Raw genomic sequence first — 20,518 nt, forward strand, 5'->3', positions numbered from 1 at the left:
GAACGAAGGCCAGTGTGGTCAGAGGACAGAGAGGAAGGACGGGGCGAGGGGCTGGCGGGAGCTGAGGCTGGAGAGGTGTGTGTGCGCCTGTAGGTGACCTTGAAGGGTGGGGCGGGGAGTGCAGGCTCTGCAGGGTCCTGTGGCCACTGTAAGGATGAACTTCTCCTGTGAGAAAGCTGGATGCTGTCAGAGGATTGGGTCAAATATGACACAACTTCTTTTTTTTTTAAAATTGTGCTAAAACATACAGAACAAAATTTACCATTTTAACCATTTATAAGTGCACAATTCAGTGGCATTAAGTACATTCATAATGTTGTGCAACCATTGTCTTTTATCTTTCCAGAGATTTCTCACCTTCACAAACTGTAACTCTGTGTCCATTAAACAACAACTCCCCATCCCTGTCCCCCAGCCCTTGGCCACCACCATTCTGCTTCCTGTCTCTGTGGCTCTGACTGCTCTGGGTACCTCACGTGAATCAGTCTCTGTCCTCACTCAGCATCGTGTCTCCAATCCATATTGTAGCATGATGACATGTTTTAAAAGGGTCCCTCTGGCTGCTGCACTGAGGACAGACCAGAGGGGAGGAAGGAAGGAAGGAAAGAGGCTGGGAAGGGCCATGCCCTGGTCCAGGTGAGAGTGGGGCTGGGACCAGGGAGCCCCTGGCATTGCTTGTCTTCTGGCACAGAAGCAAAGGTGGCAAGTTCCCCAAGACGCCCTGCGCCCTGAGGCCCAGCTCGGCAAGGGCTTTCCAGGGCCAGAGCTCCCAGGGCCACCAGCTTACCTTTATAAAGTTCACTTTGCAGTGGCAGGAATCGTCATTCAGGTTCTTGATGACAATCTCTCCGTAGTGCTCGATCCACCTCTGCCCGCTTAAGATGTTGTGGATGCAGGAGGTGACTTTGTTCCACTCAAAATGATCCCCGAAACTACAGGAGGAAAGAGTGAGAGGAGCCAGCAGCGAATGCAAACAGGCATTGCTGTTTCAAACATTAAGTCATGCAATGCATTAACTCTTAAGATACATATATCTTAAATCTGTTACAATGAGAAAGTATTCAAATACTAGTTACAGAGATAAATAATAATCATGAGGGTAATGGTAATAAGACCAGACACTTACACGGCACGCACCATGTGCCAAGTACTAGTTTACGTGTTTAATTTTCACCGCAGGCCTACGAAGTAGGTGGTGTATTATCCCCAGTTCACAGATGACAGCACTGGAGAGCGGGAAGGTTATGTGACCTCCCAGGATTTGCACCCAGTAAGTGGCAGAGCGAGAGCACATGGGTCCCGGTGGCCTGGTTGCAGGGGCCATATTTTGTTTTATGAGTATGTGTCAACAATCCCTGAAAGACCAAGGCCACGCCTTTCTTCACAGAATTCAGGCAGTGAGGCCGGACAACAACATTAAAGAAAACCACCGTTCTTAATTTTGTTAAAAGTAGAAATGAGTTTTTAAAAAGTGTCTTTTCTGGGAACTTTGGTCTCCAGGAAGCATTTTCATTTGAGGGAAATAAAATGTGAGGTTGTCAAAATAAGTTCTGTTTGAACTTACTGTCAAACAGATTAAAAACCAGAAACAAAAAACCAGACACTCAGTGCCCTGGGGGACCAGGCAGCCTGTACCTAAAGCTGGTACCTTGGCCCTAAATTCACTCAAGTTCCCAACCACAGAGGCACTTACGCTGGCAGAGTCACATGGGTTGTGCCAATGGGAACAATTTCCATGGATTTTCCCCAGAATTTGTTTTTCCATCTCACGTCTGAAATGAAATAACACCAGGTATCACACATTTAGCAGGAGAGCTAGGCAGAGTTCTTAGGCTGCACAGATGACACTCGAACAATCTCTTCATAATAAAACCCGTTATCATATAGGACAACTTTTTATTTTCTTTAAGTACCAACTGAGTACCTGGAACAGAATCGGGGAAGCTAAAACGATAAGATTAAGTCCCTCCCTTGGGAGAGCTCACAGGCTATAACTGAGTATGTTGTATGGTGAAATGGAACCAGAGAAGGAATGGCCCACATGCTTGGGGAAAGCATCAGAAGAAGCCCGTCTAAAGGGGCCGCTTAAATTGGGCTTTGAAGAATACGCAGGAGTTCACCAGGCAGAGAAAAAGCAATTGAAGCAGAAGACAGAGCTTGTTCAAGGGGAGGGAACGTGGTATGGTTCTGTCCTACCGGTCTCAAATAGTCTAGAGACATGACTGAAAAGACAGATTGGGTACAAAACACAGTGGGCTCTACAGCCTGGCTAAGAAGTCTGGTTTGCGTGCCTCGGGGGAAAATAAGGTGTTTGTTTGGCTAGAGAACTGATGTGATTAGACACAGACTTTGCAAGGACAATTGGCAGCCATATGGCGAACAGAAGAGGCGCAGGAGAGGTGAGAAGCAGGTGACAAGTTACAAGGCTACTGCAGTTGCGCAAGAAATGACCGAGGATGCAGAGAACCAAGACATTAGCGGTGGGACGGAGTGGGAGGGCACAATCCCAGGGCCGTTGAAGAAGTCGAAACAGCCTGGGTGACAACGTAGATGCAGAGTGTGAATGACAGGGAGGACTGGTGGATGATTTCAGGCTTTTTATATATCTAAAATATATATATATATATATATATATATATATGTTGACTTCAGAGAGAGGGAGAGGGAGAGAAACATCAATGATGAGAGAGTTATTGGTCGGCTGCCTCCTGCACGCCCCCGACTGGGGATCAAGCCTGAAACCCAGGCATGTGCCCTGACAGGATCAAACCTCGATCTCCTGGATCACAGGTAGATGCTCAACCACTGAACCACGTCGGCTGGGCTGATTTCAGACTTTTTAAATTTGCATGAATGGCAGTGCCAACAGGGAGACAGGGAATAGAAAAAGAATAGCTGCTCCCTCTGGCTGCTGCACGGCAGTTCGGACCACAGGGGAGTAGAGGTGAACGCAGGGAGGCCGGTAGGGAGCCAGGGCCATGGTCTAGGAGAGAGGTGGGCTGCGGCCAGGAAAGCCCTGGCCACATAATGTATATTTCATGTATATGAAATATCCAGAATAGGCAAATCTATAAAGACAGAGAGGAGGTTAGTGGTTGTCTAAGGAAGGAAGAGGCTCATGGAAACTGGAAGTAGGGGTGGGGAGGATATTTGCTAAATGAGTTTCTTTTTGGAGTAATGAAAATGTTATAAAATTGATTCTGGTGATGACTGTACAACTCTGTGAATATACTAAAAACCACTGACTATCTCAATAAAGTTGGTACCAAAAAAAAAAAAGATGATTGACTATGTAAAGCAAACACAGTAGCAACGTATTGCTGGGTTTACAACGTATGCCCACAATAGCACAAAGGTTGGTGGTGGTGGGGGAGATAGAAACATATTTTGTAAGTTTCTTATAAAACAGGTGAGGCGCCATGTTACTGGAAGGTAGACTGTGATACATTAAAGATACATAACTATGAATCCTAAAGTAACAACTAAGAAGTGAAACAAAGAGGTACAGCTAATAAGGCAACAAGGGAGACCTAATGGAATCACAGAAACTACTCAGTCCAAAGGAAGGCAAGAAAAAAGAAAAAGGGAAACAATGTACAAACAGAAAACAAGAGGCCAGGTTTAAACCCAAGCACATCATTAATCACAATAAATGTAAATGGCCTAAACAACCTAAGTAAAATGTAGAGAAATACCAGATTGGATTTTAAAAAGCAAGACTGGGGAGTCATGGGCCTGTGGGAATAAGTGGGGTTGGCACCAGAAGGCTGAGAAGGAGAAATAGAAGGATGCTGAGGAGAAGACTGTAAGAAGCAGGAGCACCAGGAGCTACTGGAGAAGGCCCTTCCCGCTGTGTCGCACACAGCACAGCAGGAACGCGGCGCTACGCGGGCAGTGACACTTAGCAATTAGGAGCTTCGAGAGCTTATGAAGGTTATTTCCAGAGGCTTTCAGTGAAAGTTAGAGAAGTTTCTAATCAACTTTCAAGTCTAAACTTCAGTAGCCAAGATTCAGAAAAGAAACGCTGCTACTTATCACCTAAATGGATAAAACTCATTGTCTCCAGAGACAGGAACGGGGGCGAGGAAAGAAGATTTAAAGGAAATTTATTTATTTTTTTTACAAAATAGTCTTTCATGTCATTTAAGTTTTATAGCTGGATTTTTTTAGGCAATGTGGCAAAGCAGGTGGTAGCACTGTTAGCAGAGAAAAATGTTTTTAAAATTGACGCGGGCCCATTGTTTGAAAACCCAGGATGCTCCCACTTTATTTCTATAGTACATTGTCAGTTCCGGGTAAATAAATGAGTTAGCAAAGTGAACTAACCCATTTAGGAAGTATTTGTAGCTTTATTTGTTTTTCGGAACAACCCATACCCTCCCAAATCCAAAATACAAACTAAATAAAGGAACAACCGTCAGCTTGAGAATGTAAAATGTGATTTTAGAAATTAAATTTTGAAATTTTAAACGCAAAAACCCCTCTGCTATCTGGACTCTGATGATAAATAACTACAAATATTTCGTGCATCTTAAAATGTGAGGCATTTCAAGTGTCTGTGGAATAAAATAGGAGAAAAAGTTACATGAATAAATGGTGGTGACCCAAAGCCTGAGAATTTTTAAAAAGGGAAACAACTAAATTATCCTCCTGACTCCTCAATTATGAAGTAGACAATTGTCAGTTATCGTTCAGAGATGCCAGGCAAGGACATCAGCAGATGCTTTTCACCTTAACGAGCATTTAGCAGCAGGTCCTTAATGAAATAAATCTATAACATCACAAAGAATGATGGGGTCCAATACATTAGCACGTTACCTTGCCAGAAAACAAAATTTCCAGACTCAGCGTGACAGGCGGAGATAGGTGGATGGTGGCTGACCTGATGGAAACAAAGGCCAAAAAAAAATAATTATTGACTTTTGTGCTTCACGAAGTCCACTCCCTCTGCCTAGTTTTCTTTCACCAAGTCAGTCCTTCAGAGGGCGGGCGCTCCTAACACGGTCAGCTCCAATCTGCTCAAGTTCGTTAGGGGTGAGAAGAAACCGGGGTGAACGGGAGCCTCTGAAGCCTCAGAGAAAATGAGCCAAGTGAGTGACGGGGACAGACACACGTTTCGAAAGACGTGAAAATCCAAATGGGGGCACGCAAGGGCTGCCCCGCTCGTAAACCCTATAATCTGACATTGGCGACCAGGCCAAAACCCCTCTTAGCTGTTCTGAAAGTACCTGCAATTAATTAAACAGTCAGATCATAATTTTTTTTTTTTTTAATATATCTTTATTAACTTCAGAGAGAGGAAAGGAGAGGGAGAGAGAGAGAAACATCAATGATGAGAGAGTCATTGATCGGCTGCAGCCCGCAACCCGGGCATGTGCCCGGACCGGGAATCGAACCCTGATCGCCTGGATCCCAGGTCGATGCTCAAGCGCTGAGCCACGCCCGGCTGGGCCATAAATATTTTTAAGTACAACTTCCAAGCAACACAAAAAGTCTCTTTGCCTCAGCAGATTTCACTCTTGAAAACTGCATCTCAAGTCCAGCGTCTTTGCAAATTACCTACAGGAAGACTGATTCAAGGTCAGTTTTTCAAAAGGATGTCTCTACAAAGAGCTAAGCAAACAATGATTCGAGAAATATCAGTCAACTGCTAAGAAGAACATTCTGAGTCATCTTCGGTCAAGATAAAAATACCAGGTTTGAGTAAATCCTCAGTTACACCCTAGAAAAGCGAATCCCGCTGCAGACGGTGGCACTCGCCGGCCTCTTGTCACTGCAGCCACGGCTTCTGTGTTATTCACTAATGAGGGAGCTAATGAGAAAAGGGCTCCTCAGCAGCTCGAGGCAGGTGGCCAGTACATGCCCTCTTATTATACTTCGGTGTTAGTAAAACCAGAGTAACACGGCCAGCGGTGTCCCCAGAAATTTCTGGCAGCTGGCTCTTGGCAAAGTATCTTAGGCGTAGAGCATCAGCCCAAAGGCTTCATGTTACAAGCGAGGAGACAGAAAACAGAAAGACTAAGTGAGGTTTCCCAAACGCACCGATGGGGAGGGAGTAAAGGTAAGACGCCCCCACCCGTGGCCTCCTCAAATCCGCCCGACCCTGCGCCCTCATCTGCAGTGAGGAACATGGTCTGAAAGCCACCTCTGGGGGCCACCCCTCTAGGTAGGAAACGTCAGGGATGGGATAATCCAGAGTCCGGTCACATGCACATTTTAACTGATGCAATTTCACCTCCCAGCTTGGCCCCAGGAAAAGCAAAGACAAAGATGTACATAGTTCTGGCATCTCTCAGTTCTCAGTGAACACAGATCTCAGATCCAATATGAGGCGGGGGACGCAAACCTGCTGCCCCTTCGAGGGTTTTAGTTCCCACAGGGCCCCTCCCTGAGGCTGTGGGGTTCCCCAGGGCAGTTTTCACTTCTGGCCCATTTAGACACCTACCTCCTAAAACGCAGCCCTGTGTGTTTCCCTTGTCTTCTTTTTTAATGCAACTTCTAGAAGATACTTTATATCACAAAACGCTGCATCTCTGCCTCCCCCCCCCCCCCCCCAGCTCTCTCTCAATGAAAACGGTGGAGTTAACTTTTAAACTTGGGATCATAGAAAAAACCAGGACAAGGCAACACCCCCCCACCCCCCCACCCCAGTGCAATGAGGGAAGAGCTACGGAATGTTCCTCCAAACTGCAGGCATATTTTAAAGTAGATTCGTATAAAGCAGATCATATTTATTCCCGTCTGATAATGTCTTTAAATAAGATGCTACTCTGAGGAGGAGTAAATAACTCCGCCTGCTAGCGGATAAAAGAACTGTTCAGAGAGGTGGCGTGAGGGTGCAAGGAGAAGGGAGACTGTGTGTTCAGAGTTCTCCCGATGAGTCGCAGAGGGGGAAGAAGGGCCGAGCCGTGGAGCTGAGGAAGAGCCACCTCATGCACTTCACCTGACTCTCTTCCATTTCAGGAACTTCCAGTAACTCCGCTCGGCTTTTCCGCCAAAACCCTCGGGAGGGTGTGGCTTGGGCAGGCCAACGGGGAAAATGACTGGAGCAGCGACCTGACAACTGAAGTTTCAGTTAATCGGGAAAAGCCACTTTTGGGCGACAGCGTGACTGCACATCCTAAACTTAGACACCACACCTTTGCCAAGGGCGCAGAGAGAAGCAGAGCAACCTGGAGTGAGTTTCCCGGGCCCTCCAGGCAGGCGCCCAGGAAGCTCACCGCCAGCGTGCTGGTCCCGTGCCAGGCAGCAGGGGGAGCCAGGGAGGACTCACTCTCCAGCGGGAGACCGGTCCCCAGAGGAGAGAGGGGGTCCTTTCCTCCTGAACCCCCCTCTCCTGGGCTTATTTAGAAAGCCGAGGCTGAATCGGGTTTCTTGGCACAAAGGAAGCTCTTCCCCGAGACGGCGGAACGTATAACCGGAATGTCTATAATCGACACCTGAATGTGCCGCCTCCACAAAGGCCACCTGCCAGCCCACAGCGGGGGCCGAGAGCAAAGTCCTACGGGGAGTCTGAAGGATGGAAGGCTTAAGTGACAACGACGGGCCGAATCCCACGGTCTGAACAGTACACAAAGGGCTGTTTTCACGCCGGCAGCTGATAAACCAGCTGCTCTGGGGACAGCAGCTACGCCTGCACAAGAGATCCCCCAAAAAAGGGGACGGCGAGGGGACACGGGAGTGGAAACGGAGGGCGCTGGCTGAGGGGCACTGGAAGAGGCTGACACTCTCAGCCTCAGTTTCCTCACCTGTAACTGATCCTCGCCTCACCTGCCGCACAGCGGTATTTGGAAGAGCAAATAAGATCCTGCTCCCATGCGAAAAGCATAAAGCACCCTGCACACCTCGTACTTAATTGTTAGGAGGAAAATTTGAACAGCAAATGCTCCCTCTGGTTTCTGACCACGTGAGTCATTCTGACGTTGCATTTTTGGGTCTTTTTTTTTTAGGTGAGAAGCAACATTGCTCGATGTAGCTAAACTCTAGGAAGGAGCACTTACTCCAACCTGCCAGACCACTGACCACTTCGAACATCCATATACCCCCAAATCCACAAATCCACAAACCCACAAAACCCAGGGCTTGGAGGAAAGGGACAGACATTGCTTTTCAAATGTCGTCTAGAAAGCACAATAGTAGAAAAGCTGAGTCACCCTTGTCACTTTCCAGGTCCTTTCACTTGGTGATATGATTTACATCAATGTCCTCGTTAGAATAAAATTCCACCCAAAAATGTGAATTAGGGGATCTTTCTCAGTTTATGATATTAATCAATGCGCGACGTCTACTCATTGCAGAGGTACAGGAAAGCACAGGAGCCCCCGAGCCCTGAAAGCCGAAGTCTTTATATGACCTACATGTAACCGAGGAGGGTGCCGTCACAGAGACGGTGTCTCCCTGGCTGGGAGCAGGAAGAGCCATACTGGCAGGTATCTGCATAAGAGCTCTGGCGCTTGAGATGTGCTAAGTTAGAAGGTCTCCATGCACACCGGGTTGGCATCATCAAGGGTCGGCAAGGAAGAGGGAGGGGCTGAATTGGCGAGTCTCCTGTCAGCCAGGAAAGGAAGGGCCCTGGACAAAACTCCTTCCACTCCCGGGACAAGCGGGCAGCCTGGCACATGGAGTTAAACAGCCACCTCTGTTTCTCACCACACTCACGTCATGATTATAATGTTGGCTTCCCCAGGAATCTATGGGGAAAGTGCGCCTGGTCACACTTACGAAAGTCTTCTGGTCCCCAAGGCGGGTCTATTTGTCATAGTAAATGCATATTAGTAGCATCTAGTTTATATATCAGTCTCCGCAACCTAAGCTAGTGTGACTCTGTTCCTGAGAGACTCGTCCATTCTTGGGTGTATGAAAAGAACCAACCACCTAAGGCCAGAAGGCTCAATTCCAGACTCAGGAAGGGGCTCCACCACGTCACCAGGTATTACCCCGGTGAAGCCAGCTGTGAGGACTCCTGCTGCCTCACGGCTGGCTTTCTGTCAGAGACTCACCAGTGCCATTCTGCCCCCTTCAAACCACTTGAATTAGTAGCATAGATACAGTATATCTTATTTCGACACTCCTCTTGCTATTCTTAACACTGCATATTGAAAAAGATTTTAAAAGTTGCTTCCAAATATAAGAGCAGCAACCAAGTGCTGAGTGTTTACTATCCTCAGTGCAATAATAATCTATACATCTGAGTATTATTTCACTTGAGCTTTACTGCTATCTATGAGCTAAGCACCACCACTCCTATTTTATAAAGAAAGAAACAACTGGGGCTCAGAAAATGTAAGTCCCTTATACAAGGCCACGTACAGAGTAAGCGGAGGAGTTAGGATTTAAAAGCAGGTCAAGCAGGTCTGCCCAGCACACCCTATGCTACTAACAATGACCAGATCTCCTTCTTGCCTATTTCCTTGGGATCCGTTTCGCGGAACTAAAGGCCAAGTTATGTAATGCTCTTTCCGTCTCTGTGCACACGAGCCCGGGAGTTCTGCTCGCTCTCTCTGCGTCACCACAGGAGAAACCCAAGCGGACCCTGAACTTGGTCCTGCCCGGGAGGGGCTCACAGGGCCGAAGCTTATCTTTAGACCAGCTCACATTACTATTGTTTCTTATACCTATTCATCCTGATTGTTGGCTGGAGTTTGGGGCTATTCTGGGCCTTTATTATTTTAACATGAGTGCATATAATGCCATGGTAACCAAATTACATTTTCATTTATTCTCATTCCATTTTAGGTTCAGGACTTAAATAACCCAGTTGGATTTGAATCAGATGATCTTATCCCCTTAACTACTGATTTAACCCCCTACGTCCCCGGCATCAGTGTTTAATTTCTCATTTTAGCTTCTAACTGGAAAGCCACTTAAAATGCGCTTTGGGATGATTGTGTATCCACTTCTCTTTGAGTTGCAGAGAACACTGCCTGTAATTTACAGCAAAGACAAGCACCGTCTCCATAAGCCTCTCAGCCACACTACCCTTCCCTTCCTACCCCCACAAAGCACCTCCACTGACAAACGGCGGCAGGGTGACAGGAAGGGAAATAGCATTTGAGTGAACCCCACCCCTTTTCCCTCCGTTTTCTAAGAATTGGGAGGAGAGAAATGTATCACAGCAGCAGTCAGGTTTAATATTCCTATGGTGACATTTAGGGGTGCATGGAGGGGGGGCATGGTCAGTCTCTCCCTTCGCCAGGGGAAGATAATTGTTTTTTGTTTTTATTTTCAATACCTTTGCACCCTGTTTTAGCTAAATAATTCCTTATTGACAGGTATTTTGGATGCTGCCAATATGACATATTGCAAATCATGCTGTCAAGCGTCAGTAACAAGAGCAAACACTCATAGGACACTTGTTATCCACGTGCCGGACACTAAGTGCATGGCAGAAAGCGCCTCCTTTAACCCTTGCAAAGCCAGCCGAGGTCTGTACATTATTGTCTCCACCTTAAAGAGGGACTGAAGCACAGAGAGGTTAAGCAGCTTGCCCTGGGTTACAAACCTAGCAAGAGGCTGAGCTGAGATTTGAACCTACGCTGTCAGGCTCCAGAGATGCTGTTCTCTGCTCATTCTGAGATGGGAAGAGTCAGGTGGAAGGAAGCTCAGGGACCTCGGGCCGCATAAGTCCATCCACTGGGTGAGGGCAGGCACCCGCAGCCCCCCCCCCCCGCTGCGTTCTCCCAGCACCTGGAGCGATGCCGGGCACGTGGGACAGGCTCGCGGAATACTTATGGACTGAATGAATAAATACACGACTGAATGATCATTCTTAAAATCAAGAGTAATGCATGTATTTGGTGCTACCCATCCTGATGGGGGCGCTCATGCTCTAGAATGCCGGTGTCAACGAGTTGAGGGTGCACACTTCAAACCTCTAAATGGCAGTTTGGGCAAATGCTTCTTACTTTGAATTTTTCTCTCACTAGGACTTGGAACAGGAAGGGCACTGCCGATGCATATGGCCCAGCGAGAGCTCAGCACTGCTGGGCCTTCATGCCCAGGGCGGTGGCTCGGCTTCCGCGGAAGGGAGCTCAGTCCCTCTGTATGTAAAAGCACTGTAATTATCCCACTTGCTTTGAAGCTAGTGAAAGGTGGAAAATAAGTATTTCAAAAGCACATGTAATGGCAGGCTAAGCAACTCCTCTGGTGCAAGAAGACAAATGGGTGTACACAAGAAACAAAAAGGGTGTATACACACCTGTTCTGAAAAATACTGGAAGCCCTTGTCCTCCCGAATACACTCGTACGTTTCTCCGAGGACCGGGTTAAAGGGCTTGCTCCCAGCTCGGTAGTAGCTCGATGCGTACGCCGATATGGCAAAGGCTGCCACGTACACCTGAGAGGGAGGAAGGGGCACTGTTACTTCTCTGTTGCACTTATTTGTACAAAGATATGAGCAAAATAAAGGCTTTCTTCCCCTCTTTATGGATTATTTCAGAAAGCCAAAGATTTGTCTCTGTTTTAAAGACAACCAAATCAACTTTGATTTAATTTATTTTAGTTTTTAAAATTTTATTATTATTTATTTATTTTTAGAGAGGGAGGAATGGGGGGGGGGTGCGGAGAGACACCATTGTGAGGAACATCGATCGGTTACCTCTCGCATGCCCCTCAACTGGGGACGGAACCTGCAACCTAGGTATGTGCCCTCACCGGGAATCAAACCCATGACCTTCCGGCGCGTGGGACAACGCTCCAATCAACTGGGCCACACCGGCCAGGGCCCAACTCTGGTTTAAAGTTGCAGGTTTGAGTAATGTTCATGTGGCCTCAGAGACAAATGAACCAAACATTTTCAAACTGCCCCTCTGTTCTGATGCCTAGAAGCTGGCAGAGGCTCTCGACCCGATATTTACCAAATGAATCACACTGTTTGGAGCTGTTTGGCTGAGTCCAGTCCCTCCGAACCTGACAATACCTGAGAATCTGGGTATCTTGCTACGGTTTTCGGGGAGAAGAGGAAAGGAGAGCATGAAAAATGCCAAACTTTCCTCAGAGCCCAGGAATTAGCCTCCTAGGTTCAACCGTTCCCAATCTGACACTGTAGAAATCTCAAAACTCATTTTGACAGAAGAAAATCTGCGAGAGTCATTTCCTGAGCCTGAGCAACGAGGCCCAGGAGCCTCGCCGAAAGTTCCGCTTTTCGGGGGAGGAAAAATGGGAAACTCAAAAGGGAAGAGTGACGATCTCCACGTTTCCTCTTCCCAGCACGTTCCCCGAAGTTTCTCATCTCGGAAGGAAAGGAAGCTGAGTGCCCTGCGTGACCGATCGTTCATCGCATAACCTTTCTTTGCTGTTCTCACACCATGGGACCCTCCAGAGCAGCGGGAGGCCTTCCGAAAGCCAACCCCCTATGCTCCGGGCAGTCCTTGTCCCTGAAGCTGGGTACCTGTTCCCCTGCGTCCTCAGGTGTTTGCTACCCTGTAAACAGGAAGGTTACGCTGAATGCCGAACCAACCCTGAATCACCCTCACAATTTAAGATACGGCAAAATGTGTAAATGAACCTGGGGTCATTCGTGATGGGAGATGAGAGGGAGGGAGCCGGCACAGTCAGCACCCTCCTCTGGGGTCGGAACGGGAGAGGGAATCTCTGCAGGGCCAGGAGCTGACCCACAGAGCGGTGACCACGACCAGGCCAAGGCGCCTGCTCCGCTGTCCTGGGCTTTCCCGCCAGGACGCACGGGGCTGGGATGCAAATCCCTTCCTCAAACGTCTTCTCAAGGTCAGTGACACCAATACCAATCAATCCCAACCAATCGGCTGAACATCCTGAGGGTTTCTTAATTGCCGCCAGAATGAAACACCTTTAAGAACACTTTCATCTTCAAAGCCAGTGCTTTCCTTTAAAGAAAAAGAGCTGTCCACAAGTGCTGACTTTTAAAGCTCGCCTTGGAAGCGATTTGCTTCGCTTTGTTCCGCAGAAATTCTCCAGGGAAGAGTAACAAAGAAGATTGAAAAAATACACGGCTTGTTTTCTCTCCTGCTCTTATCATCACTAGGAACAAGAAAGCCTCTTTGATGGGAGAAGCCTCCGGGGACTGTGTGGAATGACTTGGGGATGTCTCCTTTTCACCCACTAGTCAGAGTTCCCCTTAATCTTCAAATCACTAAAGTAATGAAGTTTTAATTAGGGTTGAAGCTGCAGAAAGCTGAGAATTTAGACAAGAATGGTGTCCTCCATCCGCTACAGGGTGACTTCGCGGCCTGAAGCCAAGGGGCCGTGGCAGCTCCAGGTGAGCCAATCAGCAAGTGCCCAGGACAGAGACTGGCGTTGGGGGAGGACCTGCCGTCCCCGCCTCCCAGACAACGACCTTACTGTTGAGTTGAGCAGGTAACACGTGAGGAAGCAAAAAGAGGAACAGACACTGTCTGGAGAAGCGTCAGCCGCGGTCACTGGACGGGCTGAGCTGTCTGCGCCTCGCCGCCACGGAATTCCCCGAAGGTGGGGAACATCGGGAGCCCCTTCCTTGGAAGTGACAACCGAGAACAGAAGGTGACTTTTTCCAGGATGAGCTTCAAAACAATAACAATTCTACAGAATAAGGGTGGTGGGGCGGGGGGGCTTAAGAAGAATCTTTCTTACGGGAAAGACTCTTCTGTGCCTGCTATTTTCTGAAAATCTAGGAAGTAGATGTGAAAATATTATTCCAAAAATAAACAAAAACATTCTCAAGGGAAATTTACCCTGGATGAGAAAAACAGCTTGAGAAATTAAATTCTGTCCACCGGGGAGGGTAAGAATAAATATGCAGACAGCCCGCAAGACGTGTTTTCCAGCCAGGCTTATCAGAATTATCACATGGGAAGTTCCGGAGAAAGAGGGAGCACAGATCCACAGAGCGGAACTACCCCGGGGCACCAGCTGTCACAGAGACGAGCCCCCCCAAATGGCAAGATCTACAGGGTGGCTGAAAACAGCCAAGCACAGGGGAACCAGATGTTCCTGAGAAATGAACCTATCAAAAGAATGATAGAGGGGACTGGAGCTCTGGCTCTGCCCGCCTCGGCCAGGGCGCCCTCACCATCCTCTCCAGGGCACTGGGAATCTGGGCGGCCTTGTCCAGAAGCTCGCTGTACTCCAGCTCCTCGCAGAGCCTCTGCAGCGTGTTCAGCGGCTCGTTCAGCTCCACGGGCATGGCCACTTTGGACAGGTCCTTCCCGATGTTGTTCCTCAGGATGTTCCACAAGCTGATGTTACTGCTGTTGGGGCAGGGCGCCGGCAAGCAGGTTCTTCTTTTGGACTTGGCCTCCCCACCACTTTCAAGAACTGGCCCTGGAAGGGAAATAAGCCTGGTTGTCTCTATACATCTTTTCACTTTATTTTATTTTTTAAAAAATTCATGCATAAACTCTTACCTACAAAGTACTCAATTTTACAATTAATCTCAGTTATTTGGAATATGACTGAATGTCATAAGATAAAAAGAATTCTGCACAACTACATTAAGTACCAAAAATTACATGCACTAAAATTCACAGACTTCATTCACGGGGAGGTCTCTAAGTTCCTATTCAAAGCCAGTTCCTCATAGCTACATACACACTTATAATAAAACAGGAAACTGGATTTTGATGTCCAGAGCAGGTTACTGTGTACACCTTTAAACTCTTTTTAAAGAGCACTTCAAATTTTGATAAAAACTTTCAAAATCTTTTAAAAAATCACTTTAAATTCTGACAAACTATTGAGTTTGTTACAGGATAATTATGGAGAAAATAAGTCATCCGTTATCCCACTACCCAGAATAGTTGCCATTTATATTTTGGAGTATTTTTACTTAGCGTTTCCTTCATCCATATAACTCATACTGTATGTCTAAGTTTTCTGTTCTGGGAGTATTTGATGCTACAGGACCCATGCAGAGAACCGTTCAATGGGCAGATTCCTCCTTCGGGCACCTTGCTAAACAAACCTGTCTGCTCACTAAACTGCTAAATCAGAGCTGTTTGGAAACAGCCAGACACTCCAGGTACCCCATGGTTCACACAACATTTCCTGGGCATCATTTCCACTCCGGGGGTTACCCAGTAATAAATGGACATCTTAGGATACCGTGAGGCTCCCACTTGTAGGAAGTATAAGTTTATTACTTTCAAATGTGTTATCTTAAAGAATCTGAAGCTAAGTTACTGCTCAGACCAGACCTTTTATTGTATCAGCCCCATACAATCCTAAATTATGAAAACCACTAGATACCTAAAGGTAAAAAGTTATATTCTAATATGCTTGCAGACAGAATGTTTGACCACATAAGGATATCTGTTGCACTAATCTTTGATATTTATGTAATTGGTATGCTCTCACTTTAGAAAATAGAAATTTACGCAAGTAGACACATTTATTTGAATTAATGCATTTTTCTCACGTGAGTGCTGTCTTCCCGCAATATCTTAATTTACTTATGTAGTACTTGCTACAGTTCTCTGCCTGCAGCAAGTACTCTATATATGTTTATTAGTGTTCCACAAAGATCCAAATTTTCAAAGATCAAATAATTAAAATCTTACCCAAGGTCTGTCTCTCATTATCTAAGTCGTTACTGAGATTGTCCAAGGAAAGGTTGTCACTTATGTCACTGGCATATGAATCATCCTCAGAAACCTATGGGAAAGAAGAAATAACATACCTTAGAGTGAGAGTCAACAAGCCAGGTTTTCATGGAACCTTTACTCCAATTCATCCAACCTCTTCAATCCCACACTGCAAACCTAGAGAAGTACTTTTGGGTGCTGTTTTTATTGAGGCCCGTACACCTGTCTGCCCAGGGGGTGTTCATGGCAACCACCCATTATTAAAATCCTTACACTTTCTTGACCTGTTCTCACACGGAAAACACAAGTAAACTCAAGAATTTAGTTGTTGCTAAAATTCTTGCTAATTCAGGCTGTACTTTCAGAATTTGTTAGTGTCTGGGTAGAAAGAGTTATATTTGCCTTTGAACTATGTGTGAAAAAAAGAATCTTCTATATAAATAAAATTAGTACTGCTATGCTGAAGGGGTAAAATTATCAGTACACACTTATACACAGCAAGGCCAAGTATGACACTTGCCTATTTGGGAAAGTATGATTTTTATGCATCCATTTATAACAATGTTGTTATATATTATAAATTATTATAACAACCATATTACAATATTATAATAATTATATGTTGTAAGTTAATATTGGTTGAATTCAATGATTAAAAAATACCCAAGATGCTAATTTCTGGCCCTGTAGTAGAAATATTATGCTTCAAATAGCTAACAGTCAAAATGATTAACCTGTAATTGAGAGGAAGGCTAGCAAATCAGGTAATAGAAATAAGGAAATGCCCAGCACCTACTTTCACAAGATTTTATTCTAAGGTCTGGTATCCTTTTGTGCTGTTTGGGGTGTGAGTTAAAAGAAGACCCTCAAAATATAACGACAGAAAGGAGCAATTGGGTTTAGCGTTTCTAAATATGAGTATTTACTGAATGAGTAAAGCAACAGAAGAGATTTTGAGGCACCTAACTAAAAACAGTGCTCAAACCTCATTTTCTGAAGAGCTGGGAGATAACAGAACCTCCTGGGCATCAAAAAACTCGGAGAGGGAGTCAGTGATGGAGAGCCGACTCTCATTGGAAAGCTGATGGACCAGGGGTCGGTTGTCGTCTGTGGAGTTTTCCTATTTAAAACACAAAAACAAAAATACATATATATTTAGAAACAGTCTCAAGAGAAGCAAAGCAAACAACTGATTTCGCTGCACGATACGCAAGGTCACAGGCCCAGGCAAACAAGCAGCTCAAAGCAGAGGGCAGCCCCAGAGTTGAGGAGAAACAAGCCTCAGGCGAAATAAAATGAAAACCGAAGGTCTCCCCTGAATGGGGCCTCACTTACAGGCACATGAACAAATCTCAAAGCAAAAAAAGAGACTGTCCAGGCCAGTCTTTGTTCCATTCAAGAGGGAAAAATTCCAGCGCTCTCTGAATCATATCCTCTTATTTTTCTACCGCTGCAGGATGTTGCTTTACACCCTAAAATTTCCTCTGAATCGTACTGAACTCAGAGTGTCCTTGCATGGCTGGTTCAGAGCGACATCGCCTTCTTCTGCCCCAGTGTGCTCACCGAGGCCAATATGCTGCTTGTGGGGCGCCCCTTGACAAATAAACTGTGTGTTCTGCTCCAGGTGTGCCCCTGGCGGCAGATCATTCATTATTCATGGATAGCTGAGCTAGTTCTCTTTGTCTGTCTCTCTCCAACCACAAAGACTCTTCCAGGGAAGGAAGTTCCCCGGCCCCGCAGGTGACCCGATGGACTATCACGATCTCCTCGCCTTGCCCGGCTCCCATTCTCTTCTTCAATGGTCTAGGCTTTCCCACTGGGAAGGACCCGAATACTTGGGGAATGCGCTGTAAGTGAAAAATTCAATTTACCTCAACAGATTGGGCCACTGCTTTGTGCTGGCCATGGAGGGACATAATGGCCGATAGGACCAGATTTGTGGCCTGAATGAGTGGTGCTGAGAACACACCCAACACACCTGAGCCCGAGACCGTGGAACACAGAGAGCGCTAGGAGCGGAGAGTGAAGGTGAGATTGAGTCTGCTGTGTCCTTTCCTCTTGGCTTCCTCCTAAGATAGCAGGCCCAAGGTATTCTTTGACAGCTCCTACCCCCTTTCAATATCCATACGGCTTTCTGAAAAGCAGGCTTCTTCTCTGCCCTACCAAAGAGATTGCTGTAGGATCTATAAATCAGTACCAGCGGTCACCCCCAAGGGGAAGCCTCTCTCCTCGAGAGGAGACACCAAGGCGAATACTGGAGCTCCTCTCATGCTGAGACACCCAACTGTCCTGTCCTTGGTCAGCCACCACCACGCAAGACTCTAATGATTTATCTACCTGTTCTCGTTAATGGTTACCAGCCTCTCCTGCTCTCTCTACCTTCCTCCTCCTAGACTGACGTGTCAGAAGGATTTCTGGGCCGCTCAGCACCGAAACTAACCCGCCCAGCCCTGGCCCCCTCTGTGCCCCTCTCCTCCCCTCCTTCCTACCAACACCGACTGCACACGGCCGGGACTGCGCCCAGCCCCGCAGGGCCTGCACAGCACGGGGCTCGGGTATTAACGTGCCAATCTAGTCCGGTCCATTAAATAATAGCCCCTCAACTTCGTAAGGCGAGAGCAGCTCTTTGTCTGTTTTTTACCTTACAAAAGATAAATAAACAGAAAAAAAGAGGGAAACACATAATCCCATCACACGGATGCAACCGCTGTCACTATTTTGATACATTTCTCTACAATCCTTTTTATACATATAGCTTTGCTTTGCAATAATTGTAATAACCATCTATTTATCGATCCATCTAATTTTATAAACTTTCCCCCAACAACACTGCACTGTAATAATTTTCAAACATTTGTCCTGAAGATAAAAGTAATGTGTGCAAAACAGAAAATACAAAAAATGAGTAAACATCTCTTAAAGTCTCATCCCCTAGATGTGGCCCCTATGAATCAGTTGGTCTATTTTTTGTACTAAAATATTTGTGTATAGATTTTTTTTAAGTTTGAAAACTTGGGATCACACCGTACATGGTCTTTAGATAGCCTGCCATGTCCACTTAACATCACATTGCAAACTTTCCCCCAGGCTGTTCTTTGAGACAATGGACTTTAGTTGACAGATAATATTTTATTCTAATTGTGTGTCACAGAGAACAGTTTCTTTAATGGAAATTAAGGGTGTTTCCAAATTTGTAAAGATGGTGAACATGTTTGCAAACGTGTCCTTGATTGTACATCATTATTAAAAACGTTCAAGACAAAATATATGTTACCTAATTACATCAACAAGTAAGAGAACCTCTGTTTTCTCTACCTCTGTAGGGGCGTCAAACACTTTAATTTAGAAATATTTCGTGCTAAGGTAATTGTTTTAATTAGCATTTCTTTGTTAAGAATTAGGTTGAACATTTTTTCCTTTGTAAAAAAACTGGATGCAGAGGTGTTAACATTGGAGGAGGCTGGGTCAGGGTGCAGGGGCCCTCCCTCTGGATTTCTTTACAACTTCCTATGAATTTGTAAGTACTACTAAAAGAAAAGTTTAAAAAAATTATCTGTATTTGGGGTTTTGGGTGAATTGTGTTATTTTCCCCATTTATTTGTTGAGGTCTTAAGTTGTTTGCTATTATTTACTGATCATTTAAGTATTAAATACATTACCATCTAGTTAGCATTATCTAAGTCCCTCATGTTCACTGACAACATTTTTCCTGCTCTATTTTACGCGTTATTTTTTCACACATGCCATTTTTCCCCCTAAGAGAAGAGATAGCCAAATCCAGTCAACATTTCTTTTGTCATTTTTTTCTATTTCTTCCACATTTAGGAAGTCCTCCCTATTGAAGCCATTTGATAAAATTTTTAAAAATATTTTTCTACTGATTTTTAGAGAGAGGAATGGGGCGGGGAGGGGGAGAAACAGCGATCGGCTGCCTCCTGCACGCCCCCCGTGGGGGATCGAGCTCACAACCCAGGCACGTGCCCTGACTGGGAATTGAACCTCGAGCCCGGGAAGACGCCCAACCAACTGAGGCACAGCAGCCAGGGCTTGATACATATTTAAATCATTATTTTTCAGTTTGAACTTTTTTATTTAACTCTAATTCACCAGCGATTCATTTTAGTGGCCAATGGGAGATTTCAGCTGCTTTCCAAACTGCTTTCGAGCTGTGCCAGTGTAACTGACTGAATAATCCATCTCTTCCCCATGGGTTTCTGAGCCTCTTCTATCACGTTTATTTCTTTTATATATAAAGTCGTGTTTATGCCTGAGATAGTTACTCTGCCCATTCCTGAACCCTGGCCGTGAATGCCCCTGGGCCTGGCAGTCTGTGCACTGACTGACTCCAGCCTCTAGTCCCCTCGTGGCAACACCACCGCTTCACAAGGGGTGAAGGTGCTGTGGGAGGGTTTTGTTTTCTTTGGGGACAGGAACAGGAGAAAGATGGATTAAGATTAAACATTAGAAACTCCTTTCAAATTCACACACACACGCACCTTGTATACCTTCCATCTTTTTTATTTGAAATGCTCTCGGTCTAATACATTTGTTAATAGAAAATTTAGCACATCTTGGGGCAGGCACATAAATACAAGAGGTAGCTAAAACAGTTTTAACCCTAATTAGCCTCTTCTACTTCTCAAGAAATTCACTTGTATTTTTCTGAAATTTCTTATGTAAACACATTTGAAGAGTATTTTAGATAAACATCCCAAGTCTTAAGAAAAGACATTTTTTACATACTGGCCAAGACCCTTCAATTGTAATAGAGTGTTTTTCCCTCTCAGAGAGTAAGGTTGTGATTTTAAAAGAAAAAAATATATATCACATGAAAGGGAGAAGGGAACAGCCGAAAAGAAAGAGAGTGGGTGTCACAGAGGAAGCCGAAGATGCTGGTGGGAAACTTAGGTTTCAGAAGGAACAGAAGAAAAGGTTGGTCTCTCTACAGTTCCCGCTCAGGAATACCTGGGGAAACGGAGATACTC

The 20,518-nt window shown here is 45.7% G+C and overlaps 1 protein-coding gene across 4 annotated transcripts in view; it reads right to left on the reverse strand.

Moving 5' to 3' along the window:
• The window catches only part of OSBPL3 (oxysterol binding protein like 3), a 128,300-nt gene that overhangs the window by 12,559 nt on the left and 95,223 nt on the right, over positions 1-20,518 (reverse strand). For all 4 annotated transcript variants that reach the window (XM_016217046.2, XM_087821212.1, XM_087821210.1 and 1 more), the window contains 7 exons: positions 16,519-16,653; positions 15,510-15,603; positions 14,024-14,274; positions 11,198-11,335; positions 4,819-4,882; positions 1,694-1,772; positions 788-932 (listed from right to left, as the gene is read on the reverse strand). In XM_016217046.2, the coding sequence (XP_016072532.1) occupies positions 788-932; positions 1,694-1,772; positions 4,819-4,882; positions 11,198-11,335; positions 14,024-14,274; positions 15,510-15,603; positions 16,519-16,653 (906 nt within the window). The remainder of the gene's footprint in view (positions 1-787; positions 933-1,693; positions 1,773-4,818; positions 4,883-11,197; positions 11,336-14,023; positions 14,275-15,509; positions 15,604-16,518; positions 16,654-20,518) is intronic.

Source organism: Miniopterus natalensis, chromosome 10, assembly GCF_054644295.1.
Source record: "Miniopterus natalensis isolate mMinNat1 chromosome 10, mMinNat1.hap1, whole genome shotgun sequence".
In the NCBI taxonomy this organism is placed as follows: Eukaryota; Metazoa; Chordata; class Mammalia; order Chiroptera; family Miniopteridae; genus Miniopterus; species Miniopterus natalensis.